The 12,603-nt window shown below is 35.8% G+C and overlaps 1 protein-coding gene across 2 annotated transcripts in view; it reads right to left on the bottom strand.

Moving 5' to 3' along the window:
• Positions 1–1,243: 1,243 nt before the first annotated feature.
• Positions 1,244–12,603, bottom strand: part of LOC105394265 (lachesin) — a 32,469-nt gene continuing 21,109 nt past the window's right edge. For both annotated transcript variants that reach the window (XM_048633141.1, XM_048633142.1), the window contains exons 7-9: positions 8,609–8,728; positions 2,384–2,554; positions 1,244–2,086 (exon numbers count right to left, since the gene is read on the bottom strand). In XM_048633141.1, coding sequence (XP_048489098.1) covers positions 1,695–2,086; positions 2,384–2,554; positions 8,609–8,728 — 683 coding nt within the window. In that variant the 3' untranslated portion in view covers positions 1,244–1,694. The remainder of the gene's footprint in view (positions 2,087–2,383; positions 2,555–8,608; positions 8,729–12,603) is intronic.

Raw genomic sequence — 12,603 nt, 5'->3', positions numbered from 1 at the left:
TAGCATTGATGATAAACTATTGTAATATCGATATTCATCGTGTGAATTCGAGTGAATTAAACTGTTTTGCGCTTATTAAAATTGATGGATCGGCTTTCAGATTTGTATCCAAATACAGAATGTTATGTTTTCACAAAATTAGAGGGTGGAATTTTATCAATGAAACTCCGTTGTGCAGATGAGTATAGCCGCGATTTCAGAATACATAACTCATGCGTCTTTGTGACAAACCCCGAACCGAGAAAACCATAACTTGATCACACTTCACAGCGCAGTCACACACACCTACTCGCAAACATCAGTTTGTTTCTTTCCAAGTAATTTACATACATGGGGTGGAACAAGAGTGGAACGGGTGTGAAAACAGCAAAGTTGAGGCATAATGAAGAGGAGCGAAGATGTTGCCAGTAATCCGTCGTCGGCCAAGTTTAAACAAACCGCAGACTTCTCCCAACTCGACTTGCGAAGCATCCGGCATGTAGCGCTCACGGCTCCAGATATGCTTTATGAATATTTCACTTGCGCCATGTGAAATATTTATATCTTGTGTTTTATTATTGAAAAACGAAGTTGTGCTTAATTTTTCATTAGGGAATTTCTAGTTAATCCAGCGTTGGCAGGTAATTCATACTTTTCTCAGAAGAGAAAAATATATTCATACAGTTTATATTTCAAACATTTATTTTAAATAATATTTTCTATTGATCGAGACTTTGTTGTGATGTGAGGATGGACTCTAGCTCTAGTTGATGAAGCAGTTTGTTTTTTTTTAAAACCTACCTACCATAAATTCTGTTATAATGACCACAAATTGAGACGCTCAAAAATATTGTTTGAAGAAAAACAATGAGGCAGTGAAAATGGTGATTGCTTTTTATTATTATGCACGCTGATGAGGTAGCAAAATATGCCGCCTCATAGGAAATTAATTTCCGTGCCTGGAGCACTCTCGCATCATCACATCAATATCAATTTTGCACCAATTTGAAAATGTCCAATTAATTAGTATTACTTATTATAAAAAGCACTTTACCGCTCTGCAACCTGTTCAATGTTGCTTTTGTTTACCTGATTTTTATTAAATTTTGTAAATATTAAGTTATGCCTAAACATACAAAACTGAATAGATTTTGATGAAATGTTATACAGAGAACTTTTTGAAATATTGAATTGTACTTAAATATTAATTCACAAATTCGATAGTTTTGTAACAAAAACGATAGTTAATTTATTTTATTTTTGATTTTATTTCATAATGAAAAACATTATTTGGTTTAATACCTATGTGACATAAACTTACAAAAGAGATAATGTAGAGGATAAGTAATAGGTACTAACTAAATAACCTAGTATAATACTTTAAATCTGTTGTGCACAGTAAGAGAGTGAATCTATATAACAGTAGCTTATATTCTATTAGAAAACATATTTATCATATATACATAACTTTCATAATTATGTAAAAGATATCAAATAAATTGTATAAGTAGGTATAGCCTAAATAGAATTTATTAGTAGGTTCATAATGTATTGTTAAAAAAATGTTAAATGTAATGTTAAATTTAAGTTTTATCAGGTTAACTAAGAGATTGCGAGAACAATTTTGTAAATTTATGTCAATGAAATCGTAACTAGGTACAACAACATTTTAGAGGAGGCATTTCGTATTAATTTGTATTTGGTTAATGATTTACCTACATCTTACAAACAACAATATATTTTAATACCTGTAAACATAAAACAGTACACAATATTATGATATTACCTTGTAGCGTACTACTTAAATTTGATTCAATTTCAGTTGTTACATCAAATTTGTTTATTATTTTGTTATTTTTGTTATACGATTTTTGTTTGTTATTAACTGGATTAGCTAAAGTGTAATAGACAGATTTATTTTTTGTTTTGTTATCTACAGGATTTGGTGTTTGTTTTATTTGTGGTTCTTCTCCGTCTCTGTCTTCTTCATCATCAGAGTTCTCGGCTGAGCCAAACTGGTTGTCAGGTCCTTCCAAGGGTGTAGAAAACTTAAAATCGTTCTTTTTTGTCGTTGTGCTAGTGATCCTGGCCGTGGTCCCAGGGATTTCTGAGGACAAAACAATACATATATAATCTACATGTTTTAACTGCATTATTTGTTGCCTTTATGTATCTAATCGATTTGCGCAAGACTTTTATAATACACTCACGAACAATGAAAAAGTTCCAGTGAAAATGGCACTAAATTACACCTAAATAGAAACAGAAACTAGCTCAATGACGCTGTCTGTAATATTAAAGTACCGACTAAAAACAAAAAAATAGTCCTAATATGAAATGTTTTTTATTGCTCTTGAGTGTAAATACGTAAGACAAAGACCCTAATGAGCTCCAAAATCATTACCGTAGAGCCTGATGACACTGTCAACTTCTCCCAATGAGTTCTTGGCCACACACCGATAGCCGCCCACGTCAGCCGCGGTGATCCGCCGCACCGTCAGAGACATCTGCGTCTCGTACTTGCTGAGTGCCGTGGTCAACACTTCGTATTTGCTCGACGATATCACCATTTCATCTGTGGAGTGACATGTTTTGTAATTAGTTTTTGCCCAATAGGTTTAAATGGAAAGATGAGTTTTGTCCATGGGATTTTCCAGAATAAAGCGCTATTTACCTATTGAATATTACAATTAAATTGATGCAACAGGCAATAAAAGAAAGAAACTTGCGTCGTGTAAATGGTGCCATGAAATTCATAAAAATAACTCAATTACGCCAGGCATTTGAAGGAAAAAAAAATTGTTCGTAATAAACATTAGAAGGTGTATTTTCTTCAGCCAGGCTCGGGTTGCCGAGTGCACACCGGGCCTTATTCGTCTGGAGCCAGAAGCCGGCGTAAGCCACACTGTCCAGTGTCCACGTATGATAAAGCGAGTGTCCTTCTTTCTAAAACTCACTCACAGTGCAGCTTTATTTAATGCCTATTTTGATACTGCTCTAAAATAGAATTACTGTTTCAAATTATGGTCTAAAAATAGTGTGTTATTTTGCGGCGTATCCATGTGGAATCCTAATTCTAGAGATAGTTTTAAGCCAGTTTATGATATTGTTTGTTGATCCCTTCCTTTTTGGTGGGGTGCTAACGTTATAAATCTTTGGGTAAAAGTCAAAACAGTAAATTGCAAAGTGTAACATGACCTTTTAACAATCCCGACCCTTTGAGCAAGTTTCATTATAGCGAGAACTTTCATCTCGATTAATGTCTAAAATAACATTGTAATACTCTTAATTACGCTCGAGTGAGGGCTGCTTAATTAACACTTACATGTCAGCTGTAACATAGATTGATGACAAACGAAAATGACGATCCTGGCTCTTTTGGGTTGATTTTCGCAATGGCTGTGAGTGAAAACGCCAGTCACTGCTCCGAGTTGGGGCTGAACAAAGCCTACAGCCGCGGATCATATCACCCTCAACTTTGAACCTTAATGCATTTTAATAATTAACCCTCGACTTTGAAGAGGCGATTGTTCAAACTACGCTTTCTCTACACCACGTATTTCAAGTACAACACGGCCCACATACGCGGGGCGCAGTGCGCAATGTAACTGCAACTTTAACAGTGCACATTATTGTGCTGTAATGTTGTTATGATAAGTGAAAGGTCGTGCGGCGCTCGTTTGCCGGCACTCGTCTGCTCTCAGTGGTACTGTAAACTGTGAAGCCTAATGGCCAAAGAGCGAACAAAGCTATTTTCTTACTGTTCACGGTACACCTAGAAACTAGCAAACGAAAACGACTCTAAATGACGTCGTAAAAAACGCTGGACGAAAAGCTTTCTGTGGAAAAATTTAAGGCTGTACTTAAATGAGATCACCCTTTCGCACTCCATTGCAGGGGAAACGCTGGCAATGTTAAAATAATTCACTCCACTCAAACGCACCCTTCCTGGATTTAGTCACATCACAGACCTTTTAACATTAAAGACCCGCTGTTTGTCAACGAAACCCCGAGTCAGCTTAAAAAAGAAGAGCGACGAAAAGATTCATGTAATGAAATTAGTGACACATCGCTCGGATGAGCGCCAAGCATAACGGTGGAACTTAAAAACTCTGAGAAGCTCCAAAACCTCTGCTTCCATTGAAAATTAACCCGTAAATTTAAGGCGACAACTGCCGAGTGGGAACTTTGCGAAACCGCCGACGGCTGCGGGGCGCGGGGCGGGGCGGGGCGGGGCGGGGCGGGGAGGGGGGGGGGGGGTAGTGCCGGGCTACATCCAGCTCGTTACACCTCCGTATTTCAGTTGGTGAAGCTTGCCGGGACATCTGTCCGCGCCACGAGATCAAATCTTTCATTGACGCACTTTTACAACTGTAGAAAATTAGGATGTGGCTTAATTCCGTGTTTGACTAAGGGACTGTAGAATAAATTAGGAGGTAATTGAGTACCTTTATAATAATAGACGCATGGAAATAATTAGAATTGACACATAATAGATTTGTTTCGTTTAAACGAAATGACTGTGTTCCAATAAAAGAAAAGCTGTTTTTGCATCCGTACTAAACCAAATGATACTGTAGCTGTTAATTAATTCAATGTTCAACTTTTTTATATCAAACTCTTTTGAAAAATAAAGCTACCTATCTAGAATTCTACATAAAAAAATGCTTTAAGGCATGTAAACAAATAAGTAATGCCGAAGGGTATTGGAAATAAATTTCCAATACCCTTACAGATTAAAAAGTATGTTAAAGGTCTATTTAAAGCAATGCAAACACCAAAACGACTATTTACAATTTACCCCCGTTCGGAATAACGAAATATCAGTACCGAAGGCAACCAACACATAAATCTCAAATATGGTAAGTTTGTTATTTTCGTTTGGAAATGAGGTACAAATCCGAGTTCGGAATACTGACTCTGATTCGGGCTGACTGGAACAATGCGCAAAGAGATTTCCGTGACATATTGCGTTGTTACAGAACTGAGAACATTCGAGACCAAGGTGTGTTTCACTTTGTAAATTATAAGTTAGTGGAGAAAACGTTTGTGGATGATGTTTTCTTGTTAAACGTTAAAATTGTTGTTGATGATGAAGAACATTAACTTTACCAGCCAACCTACAGAAGGTATAAGAAAACCAGTAGAAAGGGTCAATAAAGATATATTATGTAAAAGAAGAAAGAACAAATACAGACTAAAAATTAATATGACAAACACTACGGTTCTTAATCTCTAAATACCTACCTACATAATTATACACATAGTTTATTTATAGTAAAACACACTTTTACAGAGGCACAAAGTGAAACAAACTGTAGAACCATGTTTATTTTATAATGCACCTTGATATAGCTTATTTTCCGTCTGAATTAATTTCAATTTGAACATAATAATATTTGCAGCAGTTTCAAAGGAGATTTCGTGGTTTTCTCTCATATGAGTGCAGTCAAGTTTTATGCATTATATTTATGGTTTGCGTGACAAGTTTGGGGGATGCATCCAATATTGGCTACGGAGGACGTGACGTGTGTGCTCATGCTGTGTGATTGATTCGAGACATCTGGATGGTTTCGACTGTATTATACCTGCTGATGTGATGTGTGTTACTGTATGTTTTCAATTCAATAATGAAAAAGTTCTCAGTTAAATTTAAATTTATTTTATTTATCACTAGCCACTTTGTAGTCACTTCATTAAGTTCTAATACAAATGCAGGCATTTCGAATCAACCAAATTTAAAATTAGGTCCATGAACATCAAAATATTTTTGTAGAAAAATAATATAACATTCTTCCATTGCCTTAACCTTAATAAATGTCAAATTCAAGCGGGAAACTTATAGTTTCGACTGTTCTAAATTTAAAATATATTTTTTCAGAATCGTCTACGTTATCTTCCTTCCAAAGTTACAATAAAACTACATTAAGCCTTCACCTTCATTTAAAAGTATGAATAAAATATGTCCTCATCAGCAGAACAAACGTGGGCTGCCTTCACACTTGCATAACTATTATGTACCCGTGAGTATGTATTGTCGTACATACTGAACTATAGTATGATGTAACGCGACGCTTAGCGTATAGCATTTTAAGCTCCAACTTGTTGTAAATTAAAATTATATATGTGCCTGAAACATTTGTAATTGGTTCGGTATTAAAAAAAAAACTCACTTAAATGATAAGGTAGGTAGGTATTAGATATTTATATAAAAGTACCATAAAATCCAGTCCTTAACTTATTACTTTTACCAATTCAATCATAATACCTGCATTATTTGCTTCTAATGTAACAACTGTAAGTCTAGCTAAATTGTTATTAAAGTCTTTGTTACTCAGTTACAATCAGTTTAGTTATTTCAACTAAACCAATACCTAGTAGCAGACGGACATTTCTGACTTAAAGTTCTTGTTACTACGAGTAGTTAGTACTAGTTCTGTGACAAAGTTGTATCAGCAGTGGCCTTGTACTGGAACTTAGTTAATTTTTATTAGGGTTCCGTAGCCAAAATGGCAAAAACGGAACCCTTATAGTTTCGTCATGTCCGTCTGTCCGTCTGTCCGTCTGTCCGTCTGTCACAGCCGATTTACTCGGAAACTATAAGTACTACAGTGATGAAATTTGATGGGAATATGTGTTGTATGAACCGCTACAAAAATATGACACTAAATAGTAAAAAAAAGAATTGGGGGTGGGGCCCCCCATACATGTAACTGAGGGATGAATTTTTTTTTTTCGATGTACATACCCGTGTGGGGTATCAATGGAAAGGTCTTTTAAAATGATATAAAGTTTTCTAAAAAACATTTTTCTTAAAGTGAACGGTTTTTGAGATATCAGCTCTCAAAGTCGTAAAAAGTATGTCCCCCCCCCTCTATTTTTATAACTACGGGGTATAAAATTCTAAAAAAAATAGAGGTGATGCATGCTAATTAACTCTTTCAACGATTTTTGGTTTGATCAAAGTATCTCTTATAGTTTTTGAGATAGGTTGATTTAACTGTAATTTTGCTGCTACGGAACCCTTTGTGCGCGAGCCCGACTCGCACTTGGCCGGTTTTTATTTTTTGTTAGATTTAAGTTTTTAACACCAGTTAATTTAGATTTTTTTCAAAAGTTCTTGGTACTTATTCGGTATAAATTTTATAAATAGGTAGAACAGACCCCAGAAATTACTTATAAAAATAGTAACATTGCTAAAGTAGAAGTATCTTAGGCGTATATCGTATTATCTAATCATCAATGATTATGGAACTGAGAATGTCCATTTTATGTTTGGTCTAATATTTTGTTATATTTTCGCATTAATCATAAATATTTGCATAAGTAGTAAACAATGATGACCATATTATAAAATATTTGATGGATTATTCAAAGTAAGTAATTGAGTTTGCTGCTTTACTGACGCAATGCAATCAGTTGGGTTGTTTCAATTAATGATTTAAAATAATTTAGCAAGACTAATAATTAAAATATTTTATAAATTTTCTGTCTAAAACTCGCGTTTGGTAGCAATTTAAGTACATTGAACGATATTGCCTACGTAATAGCTACTTAGCAGCAAGTTGAAGGACGCTAATAATAGAAGGTCTAGCAGTTTCTTGACGATAGAGCACAAAGACTATTGTTGAAGATCCCTCTCATATCGCAGTCGATCGCGACGTCCACTCACTCGGAACTAATACGCATTGTCTCATCCACGACAATAGGTCAGTTTTCTTAAGAATTTAACCCGAAGTCGTCGTAAATTTTACCTAATACTGTCATTATTCGCAAGCGCAGCGCCGCCCCTAGCTGGCGTTGAAGTGTTAAAAATAACGATAGGCATATTTCATGCATATTTCACTGGCACAAAAGAAAATTAAAAAAACAATATTTTTTTATTGTTGGCAGCCAGAATGCTAATGAGATCGCAAGTGCTGGAAAAAATAAGTGCATCAAAAATTCACGAGCAATAATAAGTGTTTTTAATGATTAATGAATTTTTTCGTAGATTTTTGTTTATGGCGTTGTGTGACTTGCGCTCATATTCTAATGAATTGACGACGATTACATTTAATTGATTGATGTGTTTTAGACACCGAGGATTTCGACTAAACACTTGTAATTGAAACCATTCATTAGGTAAAATCCCAGGTGAGTGTTAAAACTACGACCACAACTACTTAATGGGACTAGACACGAAATAAAAAGCTTTATTCTATGTTTACCTTTTATGCTCATGTATTCAGTAATCGAGCAATATAAATTTTGTTAAACCTTGCATTGTAGATCCGTAAATAAGTAGGTACACAATTATTATGTACATAATAATTGTAGTCTGGCGCGATACAAAAACATCAAGTTAACTTGTTGCCGCGCTCAAACGGTGACAAACTTAGATTATCAATATAGGAACAAGATGGAGTATCAGTGGAAAAGGCCACTGAGCCCTTATTTTGAACTAGTACGGTTAGAAGATTTGTGACTTTATTCATAGGTAGGTATATTGGTCTATACTTTGAACTTAAAACCATTTGACAGTAAACAAAATGCGGACATTTATTTGCTTTGTTTTTGTATGACCACCATTTGGTCCTATATTGTTAATCTAAGGCCACAAAACTTCCACTATGCCCTATATACTTACTGGAGTCCCGTACCCAGTAGTTGATGGACTTGGGCGAGGACTCAACGTAGCACTCCAGCGTCACGTCGGTGCCGAGCGGCGCGCCCACCAGCTGGTTGGGCACCTGGATCACCGGGTGGACTGCGGGGAAACACACTCGTAAATGTACCTGGCATTGAGGTTGAAATTGTGTGCTTGTAAGGAGCTTTTGGTGGACAGTGCAAGGGAATCACAGGTAAATAATAAATAATAATAATAATATGTGGGGACATCTCACACCAAGCTAGGCGAGCCTGTGTTATGGGTATCAATATGTATCTAGTTAAGTTAGAGCGTCGCGGAAGGCCGTTTTTAAAAACACAGAATTTTTGATTAATTACGTTTAATCTCGACGGAGTCTCTACAGGAACTGAACTACTTGCTAAGCTTAAATCTAAGAATCGCCTGCGGTGACGCCGTTGCCACCGTGGCTAGTCATAACATCCTCTTGGCTTGTCAGCACTCTTGAATATTATGTGACTACATTGTAGCATGGGAATGGAATGTGCTATTTATGTTTGGATGGATACTAAGCCATGAGAATGTATAACTCCTCCCTCCTTAAGTTCGAAATCCTCATTTGGGGATTTTTCCGAATGATGATTTCGAATATCCTTCTTATATCTGTAAAGGTAAAGTAATACAATAATTATGATTAAAATTAAGATTACATAAATGATTACTCTTCCGACACTGATGCTTTTCACATTGATGACACTTTCATTGACTTTGCATATCACTTCACTTTCACTTTTCTTCAATAGGTATGACATAAGACGGATATCTGAAAGGTCGATTTCCTCCAGGTTGATGGGGTAGCTTTCCTTTTCAGGTTGTAGGGGTAGAATTTCTGGTAAGCTGAGTAAGGGTAAGTCAGAATACTTAATTTTTTCAAATTGTAGAGTTCGCTTTTTCAATTTGTACTTTTCTATTTCAATTATACAATTTTCATTCATAGTGAGTATGTATGTTCCTTGAATGTTATGATGTGTAACCTCGTCCTTACAGACTTGGGTAAGTACGGAGTTGTCCTTGGAATAGAGTATCCAGCGATTAAGTTGTATGGGGGTTAATTTAATATTTTCCAGCTTTACATAAGTTGGTCGGCATGACGTGGCGTTAGGGGTGCGTTTCATCAAGTCTATGACACATGTGTCCTCAATGAATGCAGACATCTCGTTTTCATTGCATAGGTAGTATTGTTCGTCGATTTTCTTGCAGGGCTGGGAGAGTGACTGAGTTTTCAACCCTTTCATAAGAAGGTAAGGGAATTTAGGAATTATAAGGGTAGTTTGGTTGGACTCGTTGGTGGTAGGAATGGGGAGTATTTTATAATATGTATATGTATCTTTTTTAATTAATGGAATTTCTAAAATGAAGGTTATCTGATTTTCCTTAAAATAAGATTTTAATTCTATTGTTTGTTCTATCTTTACTAAATTTGCTTCGTTTACAGGGTATACTAACTTATTATTTTCCTCTATCTTTTTCAGTATTTGTAACAATTCATCTGAATCTAATATTGACTGATGTAGAGTCCTTAATTTACTAAAAGCTATGGTTGTTTCCAACTCATCCAATCTGATAAAAAGTGTTTGAAAGTTATGAAAGAAAAGATTATACACTGATATGATTTGTTCACGTATTTGTATAGATTTAGTTATATTAATTTGTTTACGAAGTTCCCAAATTGCTTTATCTAATTGGATGAAATTGTTCTGTGTACTATTTGCAATATTAACAAAGGACTGCACCATTTCGGTAACCAATGATAGTTTTTTCGCAACGTTTTCCGTGCGTAATTTTGCTTCGCTGATTAAATTATCATACCTAATGGCGTCATCGTTATCTAGATTTCCTGTAAATATCTTAATGAGTGAACCAAGAGGGTTCAAAATACCTCTTTTTATTCTTTTAGATGGGGAAATTTGTCTTAATTTTCCGATGGTTGTATCCTTTATGTAATCTGTTTGCGTTTTTATATTCGCAATTCCTACGTCTAGTTTTCCTTTAAAATAACTAAGAACATGATTATTCAAGTTCGCGTATCTATTTACGTTAAATTCTAAATCTCTACATAATAAGCTTATATTTAATACCTTAAAAACTATCCACTTATCGGAACTAATAACTGCTTCTCCTTTTCGGACGGGCAGAATTCCAGCGCCATTATTGACTCGCTGAAGTCGAAGGGCCTGGGTCGTGAGGACCACGGCCAGTAGCAGGTGGAGAAACCTGCGGAGGGCGTTTGACATCTTTAATAGGTACCTTGCTAAAGCGGTCCCTTTTCGCGATAACAGGTACGATGTTTCTAGAGATGTCTCCAGCCACTCGTACTTTCTCAAAACGGGGTTTATCCTTACTACGTCGGTTATTTATCCCTTTAACAAAGACTGTGTCACCGCAATCTATATTAAAGTCGGTCTCACCGCCGCGTTTCTGAATAATCTTCTCCTTTTTATTGATCATATGATCTGTTAGGTATTTATATAGGTATTTAGTCCTTTTCGCGTGATCGCTTATTAGTTTTTGGTGATACTGTTGTTCGAATTTCACGTTAAATGTACTATTAGCGTCTGTGTGTCCAAAAACAACCTCGAATGGTGTAAGACCTGTAGTTGAGTGTATGGTTTGGTTGTATGACATCACTGCATACGTCATTACTGTTGCTGCGTCAGTGATTTTGTGTTCGTATTTGGCTAGGCGATATATTTCTAAGATGGTTGAATGAAATCGCTCTATTAAACCCATAGAGGTCGGATTATGAGGTGTCCCTATGTGTAAACGGATTTTGTAAAAGTCTAAGGTCTCACGCATAAGTACATTGTTGAACTCTGATCCAGGATCAGAACTAATTTTTCCGGGTACTCCATATATAGAGAAGTATTTAATAAGCGCTCTTACTACTTCAGGTGTGGATTTGTTGGGTATTTCAAATGCTTGACCAAGTTTGCTGAAGGCGTCTATTATAGTAAGAAATGATTTTCCTTCTATGGAAAACAGGTCGATAAAGATTTCCTCAAAAGGTCGGTTTTGAGTTTGGGTGAGTTGTAGTTCGGGTTTAAACGGTTTTCGGTCGTATTTTAATTTTTTACAAGCTTCGCATGCATTAATGATGCTTGCTACCGTTTCATTCATGTTATTCCAGAAATACGTACGACGGAGATGGGTTATGGTTTCTTTAATCCCCCGATGGCAAGTTTTCCCTTGATGGTATTTGAGAACTATTTCGCGTTGTTCATTTTCGTCTTCGACGTAAATTACTCTTTCCGTGCATTCGAATAATTTTACCGTATCTTTTTGGAATAATGATATTGTTGCTTGGGTGAATTGGATGCGATGTTGTTTTTCGTCGAAATAAAGGAAATATTTCTTTTTTGGTTTAATATGTGTTTTCAGGAATTCTTTGATGAGGTTTGGTGCATCTAACGGTAAGTGTACTTCCAAAATCGATTGTTTTTTATTAGATAGGTTTTTCACTGAAATTTCGTTTCTATTCCAGGAATAGACAAGGATTTGGTTTTGTTTTGTATCTACGGCTTCTTTCAGAATGGGAATACCTACGGTGTCTATGTCATCTGCTGAATGGGCTGTAACGGATGCAATTGTCTCTTTACCTTCGCTACCTGTAATTGTGCTGGAAGTGGGTGATGGAATGGAAAATGGAGATCTAGGCCTATTTGTTGGTATGCTTAATGTTTTTTCCGAGTCTGATGATAATTCGATTATAGGTATACTATTTTCCTGATCTAAATTAACATCCATTGAAATGTTATCTTTATCCAGTACATTTAATTTAATTCTCGATAGCGCGTCAGCGTTTGTGTTTTGACGTCCCTTTTTGTATATTACTTCAAAATTGAATTCAGATAGTCGCAACTTCCAACGCGTTAGCTTACTATTGGGTTCTTTAAATGAGTTGAGCCAGGCAAGTGGTCTATGATCTGTGTATATAATGAATTTTCTGCCGTATAAAT

Source organism: Plutella xylostella, chromosome 5 (genome assembly GCF_932276165.1).
Source record: "Plutella xylostella chromosome 5, ilPluXylo3.1, whole genome shotgun sequence".
Lineage (NCBI taxonomy): Eukaryota > Metazoa > Arthropoda > Insecta > Lepidoptera > Plutellidae > Plutella > Plutella xylostella.
This window is presented reverse-complemented; position numbering and strand designations above follow the sequence as displayed.